Consider the following 24,113-nt stretch of genomic DNA (forward strand, 5'->3'; position numbering starts at 1 on the left):
CTTCCAACCGTACCGTACCAGGGAAGTGTACCGTACTCAAGCACGGTACACTTGCACTCACACTAGCCAAATAATTCGGATTTTAGGGGGCAAACGTCCTTGGGCACGGTACGATTGCCTAGTGTGAGTACGCCCCTCACAGTCAGAGAGACCAACCATTGATTAGGATAGGTCAATCATATCAAAAGCTGCGCTTAGGTCTAAGAGGATAAGAACTGAGACTTTATTTGTTTAATCTGAGGTCACTGATTATTTTAGTGAGATCAGTTTCAGTGCTTTTTGCATATCGCGCATAAATATCTGCTTATGTTGGTTGGGTAAGTTTGTTCTGTAAATACTGAAAAATCATAGCAACTAGTGTCTGAAATACTTCTGATCAACACACTGAATCAGCACCCGACACAAAACCCACCTTTTTTTCTTCTTCGTACAACATACTGTACAGCATTAAGGGGTCATCAATAGTCTATTTTCATTAGCTGCAGACACAGCTGGAGCGTGCAGCGTGTGCCTGACACTGCTGTTTATAGGACATTATAGTTCATAGTGTGGACGCTCACATCATTTATAGTTATAGTAATTGTTCTTAGTGTGGACAGTCTTTTATATACCTATAATCATATCCAGATCCAACCTCTCTCTGTATTTTACTGGTTTATAGGACAGACCCCACTTTTAAATGACAAAAATAATCATGTTTAAGGTGCGAATTGTACACTGTTTTTTACGGTAATTATTGTTTCACTCTGCTGTTACCATATTTTTTAGTGATAGTGTAAGCAGTAAAGAAAACTGTCTTTGGAGTAATTTTCAAAAACAAGTGAAAGTTCAGGTTTGTAACAAAAGCACAAAGTATACAGTGAAAAGAGAGATAACACGTCCACCCACTATGGTGCCAGAAGACATCAGAATATTTAAATGATGTTCTGTAAAAACATCATGTGTTCTTCTCTGTATCACAAAGTCAGTCTCAGAAATGATTCTGTTTCTGTCCAAAGAATCTTTTAATAAGCTCACAGTCATCAAGTGTTCCCAAAACATCTCTCCTCTCAGAGAATATCTCTTTAATAAATTAATATTTAAATCAACTAGTAAGTAGCAAAGTTTATTCTCTTCATCAACAACTTCTAAAACCCTAAATAGCCAGTCTTTGAACTTGTTATTCAGAAGATGATATATAAATCCTACAATCACATTTTATTCTCATGTAGAAAAACAGAATGTAGCTCCAGAAAATAGATTTGATATTACATCCATCAAAGTTGACGAATGTTTAAATTCATGAGCGAGAGAGACCTCTGCTTCCTCTATATCTGTGTATGGCAGTATAGTGAATTTCTTCATTAAACAATGCTTCAGACAATGCCGTTATTGAGAAGACAGGATTCAGTGATGAAGAAAATGATAGAAATTGTTATAATTTCTGTGAAGGCTTCTTATATTCAGATGGAGAGTAGAAAAGAGGGTGGTCTGTTTACAGTTTGCAGTAAGAGAGTTAAACTGTTTTTCAGAATAATAATCACTAACAGATGGCCCATAAGCGAGTCAGGCGTTTATAGATATGTAGTTTGAACAGTGGCGGTTCTAGCTTGATGGAAAACTTCTTACACAAATAGGAAAACACACTGAAGAGAATCTAATTATTACACTATTGCACTTAGAACAGCAAACACAGCCAACTAAAGCCTGACTCTTCTGGCCTTCCTTCATGCGAAATCATCAGTGATGTCATCAAATGAAATCAGCTCCCCTATTTCGTGATTGATACTAAGACTAAACCAATTCACCTTGGAGGTGCACAGATTCGTTTTGTTTTTTTTAGCCATTTCACACAACCCAGAAAATAAAAATGTGCATGAACTATAGGCCTGTATTTATAATATTATGAATGAAATGTGCATTATTTGGAAGAAAGTCGAGGTGTGACTGACTTTAGCAATAATTCCATTAGAGTATTGCTCTATTAAGTGGACTGGATCCCCCATTCCCTCCTGCCCGTTCCAGTAGGGAGATTATTAGATATTATTATAGTCTCTCAAAGTTCCAATGGACAAAAGACTTAGTTGTTATTAATTGTTGAGTTTGAAGAAAAGAAAAAGATAAACAACACACATCATATAAGTGAGAACACTTGGGTGAGATAGGGATACACTACAAGTTGGTCAAATCTGATGTATTAATGTATAACATATCAATGTATTCATGTTGTTCCTTTAGTTAGGGTAAAAGTTATTTTCTTCTCAGATGAACTTTTTCTGAAAAATCCTCATAAATATAATAATTAGCTCCCTTCAGGCTTCTTCTCTGTGCTTGAATCTTAATAGTTTCACCTCAGTTGATCATGGCCGCCCTCCTGCATCGTACTTATTCAGGTTCTACACATTGTGGATCTGCTTTTTAGTCATCAGAAAGGAGTTTCTTCTTTTCTGATTTTTCATCTGGAACTCCACGAATTATAATATTTATATATGTCAGTTATTACTTTTTATGTGAAATTAAACTGGTTAAATAAGCTGCTTGAGAAACTAAACATTTGATGGTATTGGATATTTACTTTTTTAAACATAATTATTCTCAGATTTCTGTCAGGAATTAAAGGTAAATATTAGTTTGTCTTGAAGCTGATTGATATTAAATCTTTTAGAGATATTGTTTTATTTAACTGTGATGAGATTTATGACTTCAGTGTCTGACTGGTAGAGGTTCAACTCATGCAGCTCATTACTTTAATTATCCTCAGCATCTCTTTATCACCAATTTAGCACATAATGCACATAAAGAAAAAACATTGATTTCACTTTTGGAGTAAATATACAGTATATTCCCAAGACTGGGATGTTGGATGATGCATGTCTCCATCTTTAACTCCATCAAAATGCTTTAATTGACAGAAATTGTAGGTGCTGTTTTATTTACTGGTGTAGCTACAGAGTTTATAGTAAATACATTATAAAACAAGAAAAGGCATGGAAGTGAAGCATTTCAAAGTCAGTTTCCCAAATATTTCAACTGTGAAAACTGACTATATGATTATTAACAGAAATTACACAGCTCACATCTGGAGGGGAAAAAAGAGCAGATTCAGGTTACACAGGAGATGCTAACAAAAAGTTTCATCCTAAGTGACAGAATGTTACAAACAGGAGTCCTGCTCCTACCAGCTCTGAATGATAAGGGCTCAGTTTCTCCTTTAGAAGACTGGAACTGAACTCATTAACACTGACAGTGAAAGTACAGATGTTTGAGTTCATCATGTTTTACAGTCGCTGCCTCTGACAGATGAAGGTTGTTTGTGTGAATGTGGAAATTATTCATCCTTAAAACTGTAAAATAAATGTATCACAGTTTTTGTGAAAAAATAACATAAATGTAGTTTCTGTCTGACCTTCAGTCTGTGAAATGCTGATTAAATGATGCTCATTAAAACAGCAATAATTTCTTTATTTCTTCAGATTCATCATTTCATACAAATCTAAATGAAATTAATTCAAATTACATTAAATACAAACAAATAAATACAATTATATACAATACAACACAACTCAATTCGATTCAATTAAAAATGACCCACCCACCCCTGGACTACTGCAATCACTGAAATATTGCATTAGATATAATGTAGCAGTGTATTAAATTAATGTAGAGCGGCAAAAGCATAGAGAGGTAAGCACACATATACATTTGATAAAATATCGAAGGCAGTATGATAGACAAATTAAATAAAAGACTGAGGCAAAAACCAAGTTCAAAAGTCAAGTTACTTTTAATTCTTGCAAGAAGGAGCAAATCAACAGATACACAGCGATCAACCATGAACAAAGTAATGCTCAGAGGGCAGTCCTCTGAGTACAAGCTTTATACTAATACAAAAGTAGCAAATCATCTTTGTCAACAAGTGTTTCTTCTCTGGAGCCCTCCCCATGCTTGTCTCCGTCCACCACAGCGACCTTCACATTCTCTTAGTCAAAACAGTTCATAAACACACCATGGAAATTTACTGCTTCTTGACCTTTTGAAATGCTGTGGGCGTGCCCGCCTAGTCCGCTGAAACTGAGAGCTTTCTGCCGCTAGCTCAGCAGCTAGCTCGGCGGCTAACTCGGCGGCCACTAGGCAGGTTAACCACTGAGGAGAGCGGACTCTCGGTCTTATATAGTAGAGGAGGGGCCACGGTCATGGGGTAGCCCTTTTTTGCAGGCTCAGAAAATCAGGAGGATGAGAAACAGTTTAAGGCTCTATCTCCACAATTCAGTTCTGCATAGTTATCAGCCTTTTCACATGTTTTCTGTAACCATTTTCCAACATGTATAATATGTTTAGAAGTAAATCAATGAATTTACTTTACACAGACTTTAAATTAAATTAAATGCATCAATAAACACACATATATAATTGATGACAAAGAAATACATTACATTGATATATGTGGCTTTTACCACCACAGTAATGATGACTTGTTTACCTCCACATGTAACTTTGATTTTTCTAGATGTAGATCTCAGATTTGTCTGTAAGGCTGTTTTTTTTCATCATGTTTAACTATCTGCTGTGTCTAAGAGGCTGAATTTAAGTCGACTGTTGTCACCAACTCTGAACTGTGATCATGTGTTTTTTCTCCTTGTTTTCAGTCTCTACACTGAGGATATTGCTGGTGGGGAAAAGTGAAGACAAAAAGATAAAACTTGGTAACATCATTATTGGGAAAGAAGAATTTAATTACCAAAATAATCGCGCCTGTGGAGAGTGGAGAGGAAAATCATTGACTGTAGTAAAAACTACAGATATCTTCAGTCAGTCTGAGCAGACAATGAAAGAAGAAATGAAAAGGTTCATGAATCTGTGCCTCCCTGGACCAAATGTTCTGCTGCTGTTAGTGAATCCTTCTGAGTTCAATGAAAATGACAAAGAAAGACTGAAGTTCATCCTGAGTTTGTTTGGTAGAGATGCTTTTAAACACTCCATGGTCATCATCACACACAAAGAGAATAAAACACGTTTCACTGTGAGTCAGCTCCTTCAAGACTGTGGAGGAAGATACTACAACATGTTTGACAACGACCACAAACAGTTAATGGAGAAGATTGAGATCATTGTTCATGAAAACAGAGGAAACTTCCTCACCTTCACTGAAGAGACCAGAAGACCAAAGTCTTTAAACCTGGTTCTGTGTGGGAGGAGAGGAGCAGGGAAGACTTCAGCAGCCAAGGCCATTTTAGGTCAGACAGAGCTTCATTCACTCTCCAGCTCATCAGAGTGTGTTAAACATCAGGGAGAGGTGTGTGGACGTTGGGTTTCTCTGGTGGAGCTGCCTGCCTTGTATGGAAAACCTCAGGAGGCAGTGATAGAGCAATCATTCAGGTGTATCTCCCTCTGTGATCATGAGGGTGTCCATGCCTTCATCCTGGTCCTACCTGTGGGTCCCCTCACTGATGAAGACAAGGGAGAGTTAAAGACCATCCAGAACACATTCAGCTCTCGAGTCAATGACTTCACCATGATTCTGTTCACTGTGGAGTCAGATCCTACAGCTCCAGCTGTTGTTGACTTTATAAGAAAGAACAGAGACATCCAGGAGCTCTGTCAGAGCTGTGGAGGAAGATATGTTGTTCTCGACATCAAGAACAAGCAGCAGATCTCTGAGATGTTGGATACTGTGGAGAAGATGAGACAATATAAAAATAAACCATGTTGTTATACAACAGAGACCTTTGCACATGCCCAGATGGATAAAGTCATAAAACAGCAAGCTGAACTTGAGAAACTGAAAAAGAAGAACAAGATCACTTGTAAGTAATTTAAATTTAAATGTTTTCTTTTCAGTGTCCTAAATCATGTCTTGTATTACAGTCTTGAGTCTACAGCACTGTACTGTAGCAACTGTAAACATTTAAAGTAACAGCAGTTGTTTTGATGTTACAGGTGATGATGAGAAACAGAGCTCAGAGTGTCTCAGGATTGTTTTGATAGGGAAGACTGGCAGTGGAAAGAGCTCTTCAGGAAACACCATTCTGGGAAGAAAAGCGTTTAAAGCTGAATCAAGTCAAACATCAGTCACCAAACAGTGTCAGAAAGCAGAGAGTGAAGTGGATGGTCGTCATGTTGTCGTGGTCGACACTCCTGGTCTGTTTGACTCCACTTTGTCTCATGAAGACATTAATGAGGAGATAGTGAAATGCATCAGTCTTCTGGCTCCAGGACCACATGTCTTCCTGTTGGTGTTACAGATTGGCAGATTCACACCAGAAGAGAAGGAGACAGTAAAACTCATCAAGGAAGGTTTTGGGAAGGATTCAGAAAAGTTCACCATCATTCTTTTCACAAGAGGAGATTCACTGGAACGTGAGGAGCAGACCATTGAAAAAAACATAGAGAAGGAATGTGATGATTCCTTTAAGAAGCTGATTGCTGACTGTGGAGGAAGATACCATGTGTTTAATAACTTTGATAAACAAAACCGCACACAAGTCAGTGAGCTGATAAACAAGATTGACTCCATGGTGAAGAAAAATGGCAGCAGCTGCTTCACCAATGAGATGCTGCAAGAGGCTGAGGCATCAATAAAGAAGGAAATGGAGAAGATCCTGAAGGAGAAGGAAGAAGAGATGAAGAGAGAGAGGGAGGAGCTTAAAGGAAAACATGAAGAAGAAATGGAGGCAACGAAAAGACAAATACAAAAACAGAGAGCAGAGATTGAACAGGAGAGAGAACTGAAAGAGAAACAACTTCAGGAAAATGAAGAAAAGATTCAGAAAGGACGAGAACAGAGAAAAAAAGAACAAGAAAAGAGAGAAGAAGAAGACAAGAAGAGGAAAAGGCAGGAAGAGATTCAGCGACAGCGGTGGGAACAGGAACTTGCCGCTTTGGAGAAAAAGATAAAGTCAGAATCAGAAGAAAAAGAAATCATTGATAAAGAGCTGATGGAGAGCAGAGAAGAGATGAGAAGAGAACGAGAGGACTGGGAGAAGAAACAAAAAGAAATGTGGAAGAAACAAAATCAAGAAGATGAACAGAGACGACAAGAGGAACAAATAAGAATAAAAAAGCTCCAAGAAGAACATGAACAGGAAATGAAGGAAAAGATCCAGAAAGAACAAGAACAGAAAAAGAAAGAACAGGAAGAGAGAGAAGAAGAAGACAAGAACAGGAGAGAACAGGAAGAAAATCAACGACAGCAGTGGGAACAGGAACTTGCAGCTTTGGAGAAAAACATAAAGTCAGAATCAGAAGAAAAAGAAATCATTGATAAAAAGCTGATGGAGAGCAGAGAAGAGATGAGAAAAGAACGAGAGAACTGGGAGAAGAAACAAAAAGAAATGTGGAAAAAACGAAATCAAGAAGATGAACAGAGACGACAGGAGGATAGGAGAAGAACAAAAAAGCACCAAGAAAAATATGATCACGAAATGAAGGAGAAGATTCAGAAAGAACGAGAACAGAGAAAGAAAGAACAGGAAAAGAGAAACGAAGAAGACAAGAAGAGGAGAGAACAGGAAGAAATTAAACGACAGGAGTGGAAACAGAAACTTGCAGCTTTGGAGAAAAAGATGAAGACAGAATCAGAAGAAAAAGAAATGATTAATAAAAAGCTGATTGAGAACAGAGAAGAGATGAGAAAAGAACGAGAGAACTGGGAGAAGAGACAAAAAGAAATGTGGAAGAAACAAAATCAAGAAGCTGAACAGAGACGACAGGAGGAGTGGAAAAAAATAAGGAAGCTCCAAGAAGAATATGAACAGGAAAGAGAAGAATATGAAAAGAAAAGAAAAGAAGAAGATCGAATCAGAAGAGAACAAGAGGAGAAAGAGAGAAAAGAATTAGAAGAAAAATATAATAACGAACTGGAGAATGTAAAGAAAACAAATGAAGATGAAGCCAGAGAGAAAGCTGAAGAGTTCAATGAATTCAAAGAGAAACACAAGAAAGAATTTGAAGCTCAGAAGAAAGAACTGAAAGACAAAGATAAACAGTATGATCTGTTGCAGGCACTAAAAGCCAACAATGAAAAAGAACAGAGGGAAAAACATCACAGAGAAATCAGTGAGTTGGTGAAAAGTGTGACCAAAAAGAGCAGTAATCTGAAAAGAATGCGCAACTTACTGGAAACACAAGAAAAGGAAATGGCAAGGGTTAAAAATGAAGATGAAAAGGAAAATCTGCAGAAAAAACATGAAGAGCAAATAAGTGACTTGATACAAACACTTGATGAATCTTCCACATGCAGTATATTATAGCTGAGATGCCTGAAATAAAAAAATAAAACAATTCACACATTAAACTAACATCAGAGGAGATTATTACACTTTTATGAAGTTTAATTTAAAAAAGATTCAAATCTAAGAAGACGTCATTTTAAATCTAATCCTCACACACGTGTTGAAAACATCTCAGTCGCTGCAATTATCAGTTCTCTTTTTAATCACACCAACACAGATCAATGATTAGTCAGTATCATTCAGTAATTCTGGTTTTTTTTGTGGCCGAATCCAGTGTAGTTAAAGATGAACTAAATCCTGAAGTTGGACTTTTTCAAGTAACAAAAAGACTTTTAATATCTAAACAACTCTGTAAAATATTCTGTTTAAAACTGCTGCAGGTCTGAATCACTGATAACTGCTGAATCTGCAACATTCAGGATGTTTGTTTCTTTTTTCTGTAAAGTTTTGTAAAAATCTAAATCAAATACAGTGGCGGCTGGTCAATGCGGGATGAAAAAAGTCTACTTAAACATATTAAATATAAATTATGCTTAATCACAGCAGTGTATAGTGCTTAATGCGCCATCTATTGTCATGTTTAGGAATTGCAACAACTAACAGATTACAGTGAAATCAGGACTGAAGACACAATAACTAAAATATAGGTGGTGTCTCTTTTTAAGCATATTACCTTATTGGTAACTCTGCTTTAACTGCTAGTATCTTTAGGTGATGTGAGTGAATTTTATCATGTCTAATTATCATTTTTTATTCCTCTCTCTGTGGGTCAGAGATACCATACTGGGACCAACCAGGGAACATTATAGTGTGTTGTGTTGTTTTTAGATTGGTTTTCCTTTCTTATTTTTATTTTTTTGCTGCGGTATGAAGTGGTGCTACGGTTTGTTTGACACTAACCCTAGGACCACCAACCATCAAACTGCCCCCCCCAAACATTTTTGTCACCAGCCGCCACTGATCAAATATTGAAACCAAATATGTTGAGTATTGTTTGTTTTGTTGTTGTTGTTTTTAAAATATGAGGGTAGGTGCTAAACTGCATTTTCTGCAAAGTCGTTTTACTCTGCATCTGTACTAAATATACATGTTGTGTTATATTGTTTTCTGCTGTACTGTTTATTACCAATTATTGCATTATTGTGTTTTATTCTCTTTTCCTTCATCAGCTGAAATCTCTGCTTGGTGATTAAACTGATCTTTGATAAACATGATGTTTGTAATATCAATGAAATCACAAATATCACAGCAAATATTAAACAAGTATGAATATCATTTAAACTGCTAATCAGATAAATCAAAATATCATTATACACAATGAACACTTTGCTTTTTGTTACATGTTATTTAAGAATAAGTGCTTAATAACTGAACACATCAGTTTAAGACATAATTCAATTGTTGCAGAAAGATGAATAAAGTGTTTTCTCTGTAGTTCAGTGTGGACTGATGTTTAATGCTGAAGTCAAACAGACTCTTCACACAGATAAACTGATGAAGCAGAACAGAGCTGACAGGTTTGTTTCTACCTGCACAGGAGACACTGTGGAAGGAAGTTTGTTTTATCTGACTCTCCTCTTCATTCACCTCTACATTTATTTCTCTATTTCATTCATCGTATCATCCAAGTAACTCCTGATATTCCTGCTATACTTACACAGTGTTCAAAAACTGTTTCTGCATTTAGTCTCAGTCTCTGTGAATGTTTGTGATGTGAAGGAGGAAACTTGTCAGAAATGAGGACAGGTGTGTGAGCAGAGCTGTCAGTAAGTAATCTCAGTACCTTCACTAACTTTTTTTTTTGTGATCAAATGTTTATTTAAAGTTAAGTTATTAAAGTTACAACCAAGAAACATGACTCATTAATGACAATAGAGACAGTACAAAAATTGACTGTAACAACTAAATCAAAAATAATAATAATAGTGATAGTGTAACCTTGCACTTCAATAAGGTGCAAGAAAAACCAAAACAAATGTGCATAAAAATTATATAAAAAAAATAAATAAGTAAAAAATAGAAAGAAAAAAAAAAGACAAAAGGAAAAGGAAAATGGGCACCACCCCACACCCCCCACCCCAACAGCACACTCACAGTGGTACGCTCTCTAGCACCCTATGGAGTATAGATCTGACGTGACACACACGCACACAACCCATTCAGGAAAAACAAGGTTAGAGTCTCATTGAGCTTATCTTATAAGTTCTTTCAGTGCGTCAGCTGCTGCACGCCAGTTGTTTATGGAAGCCTCACTAGCGCCATTAATTCTAGCAGTTGACAGTTCTAGATAAATTACATCTAGGAAAGTAAGTGCCCAGTGTCTGATGGTGAGAGAATGGGGAGGTTTCCATCTTAAGGCTATCAACTTCTTGGCAGCTGTTAAGCCAGCTAGAACAGTGCGCTTTTTAAGTTTAGTAATATTAACTTGTGACAGATCATTAAGCAAAAGGACAGGTATAGTCACTGGTATGGTCCCTGATACTAATTCAGAAAGCTTGGCTGCCACCTTGGACCAGAACTGTGAAACCTGAGGGCAGTTCCACATCATATGCAAAAAAGTGCCAGAGGCCTTCATAGAGCATAGGCTACACAAGGGATCAGTTATCAACTTCATACAATGGAGTTTGCGAGGGGTCAAATATGTTCTGTGTACATAGTTAAAGTGGATCTGCTGGTGGTCGGGGTTGCGGGAAGCCTTTCTAATATTTGCCCAGACCTGTGACCAATCAAAATCAGAGTCCAAATTAGGGCAATCATACCTCCATATTCTGTCAAGTGGTAGTTCATTATAGGAGGCCTCCAGGAAGAAATGATAAAGTGCGGATACTAACCCTCTCTTTTTGATTCGAGTGGCAAGTACTTTGTATAGTGGGTGAATGGATAATGGTTGTTGTACCGGAGCACCATGCGCCTGTAAAGATGATCTAAGTTGCAGATAGAAAAAGAACGAGTTTGCAGGCAAATTGTGCCTGTCTCTAATATCTTGAAAGGTGCGCAGCCCAGTGTCACTATATACCTTGTCTAAAGTGCAAATATTACTTTTACACCAGGCAGCACAAGAGATCGGTCTCCCTCCGATTAATAGGCCATTGTTGTTAAGGATCGGTGTGAGTGTATGCCACTTACAGGAGATTTTACACTGAAGCTCAGCCGCACGCCATGTCTGAATGAGTTGTGAGACTATTGGACCAAAACGTAATTGGCATTGTTTATTGGATATGATGGCAAAAAGAACCTCCTGCAAGTTCCAGGGTCTCACACAGTTTTCTTCTAGCCTGCGCCAGGAAACTGAGGCATCAGAGTCACGCCACACAAGTAATGGTCTAAGTACGAATGACCAGAAATAAAACTTAAAGTTTGGTACAGATAAGCCACCACTGGCCACTCCTCTTTGTGTGATGGACAGTTTAAGGCGCGGGCGCTTTCTGTTCCAAATAAATTGAGACACACAAAAATGTATTTTGTTCCAATAATTGACAGGAGGAGAGAGGGGAATCATTGAGCTGATAAAATTAATCCTGGGTAAAATATTCATTTTGACTATAGAGACACGGGCTCTAAGAGAGTTAGGGAGACTCATCCACCTATCCAAGTCTGCTTTAACTTTATTAAATATTTTTGAGTAGTTGTGCGTTACAATACGGTTCAAGGAAGGAAAAATTTGTATTCCGAGGTATTTAAAATCCTGGACAACTGGGATGCCAACTGGAAATTGCAGCCCCTTAGCCGAATCATTAAGGGGGAGTAACGCAGATTTGGTCCAGTTTATCTTAAAACCTGAGAGACAGCTAAATTCTTCACAAATGGACAGTAAGTTCGGTATAGATTGTAGTGGCTTCTCCATAAAGACCAACACGTCATCAGCATACAATGATACGTGGTGATTTGAATCACGAACTGAAATAGGATGCACATTGGGGGACTGACGAATCATCTGAGCTAGTGGCTCGAGAGAAAGTGCAAAAAGTGCCGGTGACAGGGGACAGCCCTGTCGGGACGATCTGGTGACAGGGAACAGCGCAGAGGAGAGTTGCCCGGTGAGTACCAGAGCTGAGGGATTTGAATACAGGACCTTTATCATATGAATAAAGTTATTTCCGAAAACCATTTTTCCTAAGACCGCCCACAAAAAGGACCACTCCAGCCTATCAAAGGCTTTCATAGCGTCAAGGGATAGCACTGCAGCTGGTGCTGTTTTGTCTACTGCTGCATCTACTATATGGAGAAGTCGTCTGACATTGTCTGCAGCTAGCCTAGACTTTATAAATCCGGTCTGATCACAACTGACTAATGTCAGTACCTTCACTAACTAACACTGACTGAAAGACACTGAACAAACTACACCCTCCAACATGAACATCAGACACTTCTGATAGGATCATGAAACATTACACACTTCATAAAGCTCATACAGACTATTACTGTTATTCCTGTTAAACTGTGTTCCTGTTATTTTGTCCACAGTCACATTATTAAAATGCTCTGAACCTCACCTGTGTGTTTTTACACTGTTGTGTCCAGCAGGTGGAGCTCTAACATCAACTTCAGCTTCACTACGTGTTGCAGGTTTGTTAGTATTTGAATACATTCATATCTTTATATGATTTTACTGTTAATGTTTATCCTATTTTATTTGTTATGGGAACATAAATATAATATAATATAGGCTCACATAAGGATGTAACAGAGAGGGCACAGCAGGGGCGATTTAACCTCTGTTATAGTCTGCTGTCATTTCTCGTCGCTGCTCTCCGGTTTCTACTTTATTCCTCCTCACTGTTCTGTGTTAAAGGTCCGGACACTGAACAGGGACAGAGTTGCTCCGTCAGTAAGCTGCTACAGAGGTAGACACAGAGCCGGTGCAGCTGCATGTTGTGACCAGCAGGTGTCACTCTAACACAGCTGAACCTGAAGCTTTCACAACCAATTTCTCACTGACTCTACAGCACCACCTGGTGGCGGAATTTATACAACGTTTAACTCATGAATAAACTAACTGCAATGCAAATTAATTCATTAATTGAACTAAATTACTCACAAAAAACCCACAAGTTTATCTTACAGAAGCACAGTTTCTGTGTTCAACATTAACTGTTGTCAGCAGCCTCAGGAGTTTATGAGAAATGCATTTGTTTTGTTATGTAATGTTTTCTTTGACGGCGTTAAATAAAACCTACTGTGATCTCTGTCTTTACTGGTATGTTAACCAAAAACTTCTAAGTTTGTAATTTGTGTGTACTTTAGTTCATTTAATCGATTAATTTACATTGCAGTTGGTTCATTTATGAGTTAAGCGTTGTATAAATTCCGCCACCAGATGGTGCTGTAGAGTCAGTGAGACATTAGTTGTGAAAGTGTCGAGAGAAGAAGAAACTCTGCTCAATGTTGTTCACAGCATGACAGTAGCAGCTAGCTTAGTTCATAAACATATATACGTATATATGTGTATGGTTTATTAAACAGCTGAGTAAACATACTGGTGTACAGACTGTCACCGCTCACTTTATCACTACGTCACGTCTGGTATTTAGTACTTTCGCTTTCCGGTTTGTGTCATTTGTGTGTTTCGGGACTTGTTAAAGTGTTTTGCTAATGTAATTTTGTTGTATGATATGTACTATTTTTCCCCCAATGTAAATTTGTCTCAAACTTTTTAAAAGTGTTTCAAATTTTGTATTGTTGTTTTGCATTTCCCGGCCACAGTAATTTCCCCAGTAGAATCACAGGTTTCCAGATTGTGACAGAGGCCGTGAACGCAGCATCCTGTTGTTTACATGCGGTCACCTAGCAACGGCCGCCGAGTGTTTCGGCTGACTCCGTTAATTATCCCGGTTAGCTTCTGAGTGACCGGGGTTGAACCTGCTTCTAAGCTCCACACAGGTGCTCCGGATGGCCGGTGTGCTCATAGATCCGAGCCGGGCTCCGGTGGCCTTCGGGCGGCGCGCGGTGCCGCAGCTGTTCGGGGAGCTGCAGCAGCTGGAGGCCGACAGGAAGCAGCGAGCTCTGGCTTCACTCTGCGACCTGATGCACGACCCGGAGAAGCTCTACCAGGCTGTGACTGGAGGTGAGACAGCTGGCATGAAGCAAATATACACAGGGAGAAGTACTCGGATACTTTAATGCAGTAAAAGTACAAATACTACATTACCAGTCCTGCATGAAAAATCCTACTGCAGTAAAAGTACTGCATATTATAAGTGATGTAGTTCAAGTATTACGGTAAAAGTACTGCAGTATTATGATGATGTAGTATGCAGTATTACAGTAAAAGTACTGCAGTGGTATGAGTGATGTAGTATGCAGCATTACAGTAAAAGTACTGCAGTATTATGAGTGATGTAGTATGCAGTATTACAGTAAAAGTACTGCAGTATTATGAGTGATGTAGTATGCAGCATTACAGTAAAAGTACTGCAGTATTATGATGATGTAGTTCAAGTATTACGGTAAAAGTACTGCAGTATTATGAGTGATCTAGTATGCAGTATTACAGTAAAAGTACTGCAGTATTATGAGCGATGTAGTATGCAGTATTACAGTAAAAGTACTGCAGTACTATGAGCGATGTAGTATGCAGTATTACAGTAAAAGTACTGCAGTATTATGAGTGATGTAGTATGCAGTATTACAGTAAAAGTACTGCAGTATTATGTGTGATGTAGTATGCAGTATTACAGTAAAAGTACTGCAGTATTATGTGTGATGTAGTATTTAACAGTTTAACAATGTTATGCTATTAAAACTTAAGGGTACATAAAGCAACTCTATGTAGGATTGATTTTAATGATTTATATCACAATTTAACAGTTTAAACAACTAAATAAATAGATGAGTAAACAGTATTTCACATTTTGTCTGTAAAGCACTTTGATTTAAATGTGATTTCTGAATAAATGTGACTTGACATACTCTTCTTCTGTTGCTGCAGGTTTTGTGGAACAGCTGGAGGTTTTATTTAAAGACGAAGATTCATCAGTGAGAACGAAAACCTGCGAGCTGCTTCACCTGCTGACAGCCCACAGCATCGGCAGGTAGGATGGATAGATGGATGGATAGATAGATAGATAGATAGATAGATAGATAGATAGATAGATAGATAGATAGGTAAGAAAAAGTTGTGGCTTTTTAACAGATTTTACTCTTTGTGCAATTGCATGTTGTGACCAGCAGGTGTCACTCTAACACAGCTGAACCTGAAGCTGCTGCTGCAAAAAACATATTTGACTCTTTATTGTGTCAAAAATGAGAAAACACAAATGAGAAAAATAAATAAAGATAAGTTCAACATCAGGATCATCTTCACAGTTTCATCTTCATATAAAAAAAGTAACTCTAACTCTATATAAATAAATAATTTGTATATAAAGATGCAAAAATAAACAAAAATGTAATAGTGAAATGTTCCTTAAAGTTATTATATTGTGAGGAAAACAGAAAAAATATAACTTTATTGGAGAAAAAGTGACTCCAAGTATTAAATAGGACTAAAACTAACAATTATTTTCATTATCGATAAATTGTTTAATCTACAAGTTGACAGAAAATGAGTGAAAACGTTTTTTTATAATATCTCACAGCTCAGAGACAGATGTGTTCACGTCTCGTTTTGTTCAACTTACAGTTCAGAAATGTAAAATATTTAATTTACTGTCATAAGAAAAAGAAAACATTCACGTTTAAGAAGCTAAAACCTGAGAATTATTGAAAATGTTTGCTTGTAATACGACTGAAACAATTAATTGATTATCGTCTAATTACTGCAGCTCGAGCATGAAATCAAACTAAAAGGAGACGATCGCTCTCTGAAGGGAAGTCATGTGATGTTTGAGTATAAAATGTTGATTCCAGCTGTTTTAAATGTTGTGCTGTGTGGTTTATGGTCGTCCTGCAGACGGGCGCTGCTCTCCTCCGCTCTCCTCCCTCCTCTCTCTCAGCTGCTGGACGACTCCTCGTCCTCCTGCAGGAGAAACGTCCACCGGGTGCTGAACCGCCTCGCCCGGCTGCCTGCTGGTACGGTCACCAACGCTTCCACTCACACTCAATACTGCTTCAGTGTGAAATGATCTTTATATTCTACAAGGTTTTCCTCTACCTCAACTACCACAGTTATCTAATCTAATGATATATTCTGAGGTTACTAGTAAAGGGTCAGTGATGTTTGTTAGTGTCCATGTGGTTTAGTTTAAATTTAAAGGGTTAAAAAGTGAAAATAAACGTATGAATAACTTGCACAGATTCTTTTTTTGTGGACCCAGCATCAAATTTCTGCTTTTAATCCATTTAGAGAGAATATATTAGAGGATTATGGCAAAAATGTCTAAGTGGTGTAACCATAAAAACTTTGTACCAAATAATTCAACTTGCTTAACCTTTGTGTCGTCCTCTCGGGTCAAATTGACCCCGTCTGTTTGAACTGTTCCTTCCTTCCTTCCTTCCTTCCTTCCTTCCTTCCTTCCTTCCTTCCTTCCTTCCTTCCTTCCTTCCTTCCGTCTGTCCTTCCTCCCTCCTTCTCTCTTTCTTTCCTTCCTCTCTCTTTCCTCCCTTCCTTCTTTCCTTCCTCCATCCCCCTTCCTTCTTACCTCCTTCCTTTCCTTCCCTTCCTCCTTCTCTCTTTCTTTCCTCCCCCCGACCCTCCTCCCTTCCTTCTTTCCTCTGTCCTTCTTTCCATCCTTCCATCTTTCCATCCTTCCATCTTTCTTTCCTTCCTTCTTTCCTTCCTTCCTTCTTTTCTTCCTTCCTTGACTCGAGGACAACAGGAGGGTTAAAAACAGTAAATTCTCAATAAAACACCATATCAACTAGTTTGGCATGATCTTACATTATAACTTTATATTAAATAAAGGTAATGGAATACAATTGTTCTACATATTACATTTACTCTGGTTACCATGGAGATCAGGAAACATTTACATGTGGAACAGTCTGTTATACTCTGCTTTTTGCTCCGACTCTGGACAGTTTCAAATCATTGCTTCAGACTCACCTCTTTGCATCGGCTTTTAATCCTTACTCATAATAGTTCTTTTATTTAGTCTCGTGTGTTAAGCTTGTACAGCACTTTGGTAACAGAGATTGTTTTAAATGTGCTGTATAAATAAACTTTTACTTGACTTAAATACACTGTAGGTGATAAAATATGTAATATGTATCATTCTTTTGTGGTTACACCATTTGACATTTTCAGGAGCATTCAGTCTTACTTTTGGTAAAAAATGGTGCAAATTTATGAATCGATCGTCTTGCCAACACTTATTTATCACTGACCCATATATACAGTAGGTATTTATGTATACTAATTATAGATTTAGTCAATTTTTATGCAAATAAACCCAAATTATCTGGTTTCAGCTTCTTTAATACAACGGTGTATGTGATGTTTTTCTTCGTCATGTTTGGTGAACTGAATATTTTTTAGGTTTTGGTTTTAAAAGAAGGCTTTTTGAAGACGTTTCCTCAGATTCTAGGAAAGTTTTTCACTGGTTTCTGATATTTTACAAACCAAACATTGATTACAACGTTGGTTTTACCTCCTGCAGGGGCAAACGCTCTGCTGACTCTGGTTCCCAAACTGATGCTGAAGCTCAGGCAGGACGAGGGGGAGGAAGAGGAGGAGGAGGAAGAGGAGGAGGAGGTGCAGGTGCTGCGTCTGTCCACCCTCAGCTGCTGCTCCAGGCTGGACGCTCTGCCGGCTCTGGCCTCTGACGGTGTCTCGCTGCTCGGCCGTAAACTCTCCCACCGCTCCGCCAACATCCGCAGAGAGGCAGCGGCGGCCATGATGGTGCTGAGGTGAGCCGGCAGCCTCTGATTCATAATGTGGTGAAGAGAGACAGAGGTTATATTAGTTAGTTAGTCTGTTAGTTAGTCATTCAGTCGGTCGGTTGGTTAGTTAGTTAGTTACTCAGTCAGTTAGTTAGTCAGTCAGTTATTTCATCAGTTAGTTCGTCAGTTAGTTAGTTGGTTAGTTAGTTAGTCAGTTATTTCGTCAGTTAGTTCGTTAGTTAGTCGGTTAGTTATTTCGTCAGTTATTTCGTCAGTTAGTTCGTCAGTTAGTTAGTCGGTTAGTTAGTTCGTCAGTTAGTTCGTCAGTTAGTTCGTCAGTTAGTTAGTTAGTTAGTTGGTTAGAAAATCAGTTAGTTCGTCATTTAGTTGGTTAGTTAGTTACTCAGTCAGTTAGTTAGTTAGCTAGTTAGTTAGTCAGTTAGTTCGTCAGTTAGTTTGTCAGTTAGTTAGTTCGTTAGTTAGTTAGTTTGTCAGTCAGTTATTCAGTTAGTTAGTTCGTTAGTTTGTCAGTTTGTTTTTCAGTTAGTTAGTTCGTTAGTTAGTTTGTCAGTTAGTTAGTTCGTTATTTAGTTAGTTAGTCAGTCAGTCAGTCAGTCAGTCAGTCAGTTAGTTAGTCAGTCAGTCAGTCAGTCAGTCAGTTCGTCAGTTAGTTAGTTTGTCAGTCAATTATTCAGTTAGTTAGTTAGTTAGTTCGTCAGTTAGTCAGTCAGTTAGTTCGTCAATTAGTTCGTCAGTCAGTTCGTCAGTTAGTCAGTCAGTCGGTTAGTTAGTCAGTCAGTCAGTCAGTTAGTTAGTTAGTTAGTCAGTCAGTTAGTCAGTTCGTCAGTTAGTCAGTCAGTCAGTTAGTTAGTCAGTTAGTAAGTTAGTTAGTTTATCAGTCAATTATTCAGTTAGTTAGTTAGTTATTCTGTTGTCAGTCAGTTAGTTAGTTAGTTAGTTCGTCAGTTAGTCAGTCAGTCAGTCAGTAAGTCAGTTAGTCAGTCAGTCAGTTAGTTAGTTAGTCAGTTAGTCAGTTAGTCAGTCAATCAGTCAGTCGGTCGGTCGGCCGGTCGGTCGGTCGGTCGGTCGGTCGGATGGTCGGTTGGTTGGTTGGTTGGTTGGTTGGTTGGTTGGTTGGTTGGTTGGTTGGTTGGTCGGTCGGTCGGTCAGTCAGTCAGTCAGTCAGTTAGTTAGTTGGTTATTTAGTCGTTCTGACTGCTCTCTGCTGGTTTCAGTGTCCCTGTGGACGGGAAGCAGCAGGTCTGTGAGAAGGCCGTGCTTCCTGTTCTGGTCGGTCTGCTGCAGGACGAAGACGTGGAGGTTCAGGCCAACGCTGCAGGAACCATCATGAACACGGTCATCATCACCACAGGTACACACACCTGGAACACACATTAAACACACCTGGAACACACATTAAACACACTATAAACACACCCGGAACACACCTGGAACACACTATAAACACACCTTAAATACACCTTAAATACACCTGAAATTCACCTTAAATTCACCTTAAACTCACCTTAAACACACCTTAAACTCACCTTAAACACACCTTAAATTCACTTTAAACTCACCTTAAACACACCTTAAACACACCTTAAATACACCTTAAATTCACCTTAAACACACCTTAAATTCACCTTAAATTCACCTTAAACACACCTTAAACACACCTTGAACTCACCTTATACACACCATGTGACCTGTGCTGATTGGCTGTTTTCTATAAAGTCAGTAAACCGTTGTGTCATCCTGCAGGTAAGCTTCAGTGTCTGGATCTGGACGTCGTCCCCGTCCTCTTAGACGTGGTGTCTGAACACACAGAGAAGGAGGAAGAGGAGGAAGAGGAGATGAAGAGGAGGAGGAAGGCCCTCGTCATCTACTCCCTGCGAGCCCTCACCTCTCTGGCTGAAGCTCCGGACGGCCGCGGCCTCCTGCTGGAGCAGCTCCCCCTGCTGGCGAGGAGGAGCGAAGCACCAGAGGAGGACCGTGACGTCCGTCGGGCCGCTCAGACCGCCGTGAGAGTCGTCACCTGGACTCCCTGAGAGCCTGCTGACCTCTGACCTCCACACCTCACCTGCTGTGGTAGCATTAGCCGAACAATTAAATAAGCAGGTGTGCAAATCATGATTCATACGATGTGTTAATGAGGAAGAACGGACGAGCTGATTGGTTGGGTTTGAATCTCAGAGAGGAAATCTTAAAGGAGACGTTTGCTGCTTTTTAGGATTTTCTGTTAATTATGTTCTTAATCAGGTTCATGGTCACCTGCAACACACCTTAAATACACCTTAAATTCACCTGCAACACACCTTAAACACACCTTAAATACACCTTAAATATACCTTAAACACACCTTAAATACACCTTAAATATACCTTAAACACACCTTAAATACACCTTAAATTCACCTTAAACACACCTTAAATACACCTTAAATATACCTTAAACACACCTTAAATACACCTTAAACACACCTTAAATTCACCTTAAATACACCTTAAATATACCTTAATACACTTTCATACACCTTAAATTCTCCTTAAACACACCTTAAATACACTTTAAATTCACCTTAAATACACCTTAAATTCACCTTAAATATACCTTAAATACACTTTAATACACCCTAAATACACTTTAATACACCTTAAATTCACCTTAAACACACCTTAAATACACTTTAAATACACCTTAAATACACCTTAAACACACCTTAAATTCACCTTAAACACACCTTAAACACACTTTAAATTCACCTTAAATACACCTTAAATACACCTTAAATATACCTTAAATATACCTTAAATACACTTTAAATTCACCTTAAATACACCTTAAATATACCTTAAATACACCTTAAACACACCTTAAATACACTTTAAATTCACCTTAAATACACTTTAAATATACCTTAAATACACCTTAAATTCACCTTAAATTCACCTTCTGATGTTGGATGTTAAACATGGTCAGAGTTCCATATTGAGGTGAATGAATGTAGAAAATGTTGCCTGCAAGTCAAAAGCATTTAAAAAGATGGGGGGGGGGGGGGGGGCTTTGTGTCTGACCTGCTGCTCTGAAAGAAGCTCTTCAGTCAAATTAAGGCCGTCAGCTCTGCAGCAGGAAGTCTTCCTCACATGAGAAGATCCTTTTTATTCTTCTTCTTCTTCGTCTTCTTCTTCTTCTTCTTCACTCAGCTGTTGTCTCCGCCTGAAGCTTTCAGTATAAAACATAATGAAACATGAGAGTGATGTGGGTCAACAGATTTATCTACAAGCACAGTAAGAAACACAACGAATGAGAGGAAATGTGATAGTTAATAGTTAGAGATGCAACTATCAGTGATTTTAAATATCAATGAATCTGTTTTTAAGATGTTGACGACTGAGATCTGAAATGTCCACAAGTCTGATATTAGTTTAGTTTAACAGCTTTATTGTCTTTATATTGAGGCTCAGACAACAATATAATGAAGTTTATAGAGCACTACCTGAGCCTTAAGGACATTTAAGACAATCAAAAACAACTTAAAACATTAATAAAACATTAATAATATAAGAGCATTACAGTTTTATGTTTATTGTCACAGAGGAAGAAATAAAACAGAAAATATTCACTTAAAAAAAGTCAAACTAGAATTTTGATCATTTCTTCATAAATAAAATGAATAAAAACATGAAATTAAAAGTAGTCGTTGGTGATGAATTAATTTAAATAGTAGCAGGTGTAATGCTGGTATCATAATTATACTTTTATTAATAACGGACTTTATTTAAAACACAATAAATTGGGAGTTATGGAGCCTGGAGACAAGAAATGAGTCAAAAATACAAGTTAAATAGATCAAATAGTGTCTAAAAAGAACTTTAACTTCTGATCAGATGGTAAAAAAGACAAAAGGTTTCATGTTTTATTAATATCATCCTCAGTTATGTTCAGTTTTTGTAAAAGAAAAATATTTTAGAGACATTTTCAGTCTTTACGCTCATTTTATAATTAAAGACTTTATTACAATCAAAATGAGTCCAAATGTTCTTTATTAACCCTCCTGGTGTCCTCGAGTCAAGGAAGGAAGGGAGGGAAGAAGGAAGGATGGTAGGAAGGAAGGATGGAAGGGAGGAAGAAGGAAGGAAGGGAGGTAGGAAGGAAGGATGGAACGGAGGAAGAAGGAAGGAAGAGAGGAAGGAAAGGAGGGACGAAGGAAGGGAGGATGGAAGGGAGGAAGGAAAGGAGGGAGGAAGGAAGGATGGAACGGAGGAAGAAGGGAGGAAGAAGGAAGGAAAGGAGGAAGGAAGGGAAGAAAGGAAGGACGGAAGGAAAGGAGGGAGGAAGGAAGGATGGAACGGAGGAGGAAGGAAGGGAGGAAAGGAAGGAAGATAGGGGAGGGAGGAAAGAAGGAAGGGAGGAAAGAAAGAGAGAAGGAGGGAGGGAGGAAAGGAAGGAAGGAAGGGAGGAAAGTCAACAGTCTAAACAGACGGACAGGAAGTTTCATCTCTATGATTTTATGGTTGTTAGTATGAAGTATTTCCTCCTCAGCGTTTTAAAGGAAACATTGATTTGACTAAATCATCATTTATCTGACAGCTGCTGTTATTTTTATATTTCAGACTTTTCCCAAAAACGTGTTTATTATTTTATATATTTATTTATTTATTTATTACTATAATTATTTTTGCAGAATCTCCCAGTTGGTGCATAAAGCAGTTAAAACTCAAATGTGACAAATCAGTAATAATAATAATAATAGTATGAAATTATAAGTAGGTAATAATATTTATGTATTTTTATTATAATGTGATTTTTAAATGTAGGACTTTTCATTTGCAATTAAGCATTTTTACACACGCGCGCGCACGGAGTAATCAACGTTATGTTGCACTGTCATGTTTTAACCTCCCCCCCCCCCCCCCCCCCCCCCCCCCCCCACACTGCTGCAAATGGACTAGTCCAAAGAGAGAGAGAGAGAGCGCTGCTATCACACACACATACAAACACAACACACACACACACACGCGCGCGGACTATATTTGGGACTGAACGCAGAGAGGAACAGTTGGTGTCGGGCTGTTGGATGTTTCTGACTCACACACACACACATTTACACACACTTACACACACACCGGTACCAGCAGCAGCAGCAGCAGCGCAGGTAAGACTCACCTTTCCATCATCTATACATGTGATCAGTTCTTTAAAACAGCGTGTGTGTGTGTGTGTGTGTGTGTGTGTGTGTGTGTGTGTGTGTGTGTGTGTGTGTGTGTGTGTGTGTGTGTGTGTGTGTGAGTCTCAGCTCCGTTATTATAGAAACATTAAAGGAATATTCTAGAGAGATCTGCGCGTGTTTCACATCGCAGAGAAAAGCTGCAGAGTGAAATTTAGCCGATAATAATAATAATAATAATAATAATGATAATAATTATAATATAATATAATAATAATAATAGTAATACCAGTCATATTCACTGGTGCAATGTAGAGATACTGGAGCGTTAAGATGCGGAGCTTTTTAGCGGGGCTTCGGCAGCTCTCTCCCCGGCTGTGGTCGACCTTGTCCGGGGGGAAGCCAGCTGAAGATGCCCCCCCCCCCATCTCCCTCCTCCTGTTTATGCATTAAACTATAGAGACTCACAGCTTCCTATAAACAGGTTAGATATGATCAGCAGGTATGACTCAGGTGCGGTGTGATATTATGTAAGAGGCTGCTGCTGCTGGAGAGTGAGCACGCCGCGGAGGAGAGGAGGGAGGGAGGGAGGAGAGGAGAGGAGGATTAAAGGAGGGAGAGAGGTTTTATGTAACACCCCCCCCCCTCCCCCTCCTCCTCATACACAACATCTGCCGGCAGGCCTGCAGTCTGAAATCCTCCCCATGCTGTAATAACTGTAGCTACATGATCATATTTATAATATCTATAACATCATATCATCAGTATTAATATGTCTGTTCCAACTGTATACAGAATATGTGGAAGTACTCAGATACTTTATTATAGTAAAAGTACAAATACAACAATGTAAAAATACTTCATTACAAGTAAAAGTCCTGAATAATAATAGAATTAAATAGCAAGTATTATAGTGATGTAGTATGCAGTATTACAGTAAAGTACTGCAGTATTATGAGTGATGTAGTATGCAG

The 24,113-nt window shown here is 38.5% G+C and overlaps 4 protein-coding genes across 4 annotated transcripts in view; 3 read left to right on the top strand and 1 right to left on the bottom strand.

Annotated features, from left to right (window-relative positions):
- Positions 1–8,334, top strand: part of LOC133978737 (trichohyalin-like) — an 81,331-nt gene extending 72,997 nt beyond the window's left edge. The window contains exon 8 of the mRNA XM_062417040.1: positions 7,434–8,334. Coding sequence (XP_062273024.1) covers positions 7,434–8,228 — 795 coding nt within the window. The 3' untranslated portion in view covers positions 8,229–8,334. The remainder of the gene's footprint in view (positions 1–7,433) is intronic.
- Positions 1–24,113, bottom strand: part of LOC133979436 (uncharacterized) — a 1,726,912-nt gene that overhangs the window by 597,861 nt on the left and 1,104,938 nt on the right. The window lies entirely within an intron of this gene.
- rsph14 (radial spoke head 14 homolog) lies at positions 13,853–20,229 on the top strand. Its single transcript, XM_062416910.1, has 6 exons — positions 13,853–14,274; positions 15,139–15,241; positions 16,102–16,220; positions 17,747–17,996; positions 19,205–19,341; positions 19,734–20,229. The coding sequence occupies exons 1-6, from the start codon at positions 14,100–14,102 to the stop codon at positions 20,018–20,020; spliced, it is 1,071 nt and encodes a 356-aa protein (XP_062272894.1). The 5' UTR covers positions 13,853–14,099; the 3' UTR covers positions 20,021–20,229.
- LOC133978649 (dematin-like) overlaps positions 23,011–24,113 on the top strand; it is a 28,857-nt gene continuing 27,754 nt past the window's right edge. Inside the window, exon 1 of the mRNA XM_062416943.1 lies at positions 23,011–23,127. The gene's annotated coding sequence lies outside the window, so the exon portion shown is untranslated. The remainder of the gene's footprint in view (positions 23,128–24,113) is intronic.

This window comes from Scomber scombrus, chromosome 4, assembly GCF_963691925.1.
Source record: "Scomber scombrus chromosome 4, fScoSco1.1, whole genome shotgun sequence".
In the NCBI taxonomy this organism is placed as follows: Eukaryota; Metazoa; Chordata; class Actinopteri; order Scombriformes; family Scombridae; genus Scomber; species Scomber scombrus.

Excerpts from the sequence above, each read along its gene's own strand:
- rsph14 (XM_062416910.1), top strand. The coding sequence starts at position 14,100 with ATGGCCGGTGTGCTCATAGATCCGAGCCGGGCTCCGGTGGCCTTCGGG. Across the intron at positions 14,275-15,138 it reads CTACCAGGCTGTGACTGGAG|GTTTTGTGGAACAGCTGGAG; the intron begins GTGAGACAGCTG and ends CTGTTGCTGCAG. Across the intron at positions 15,242-16,101 it reads ACAGCCCACAGCATCGGCAG|ACGGGCGCTGCTCTCCTCCG; the intron begins GTAGGATGGATA and ends GTCGTCCTGCAG.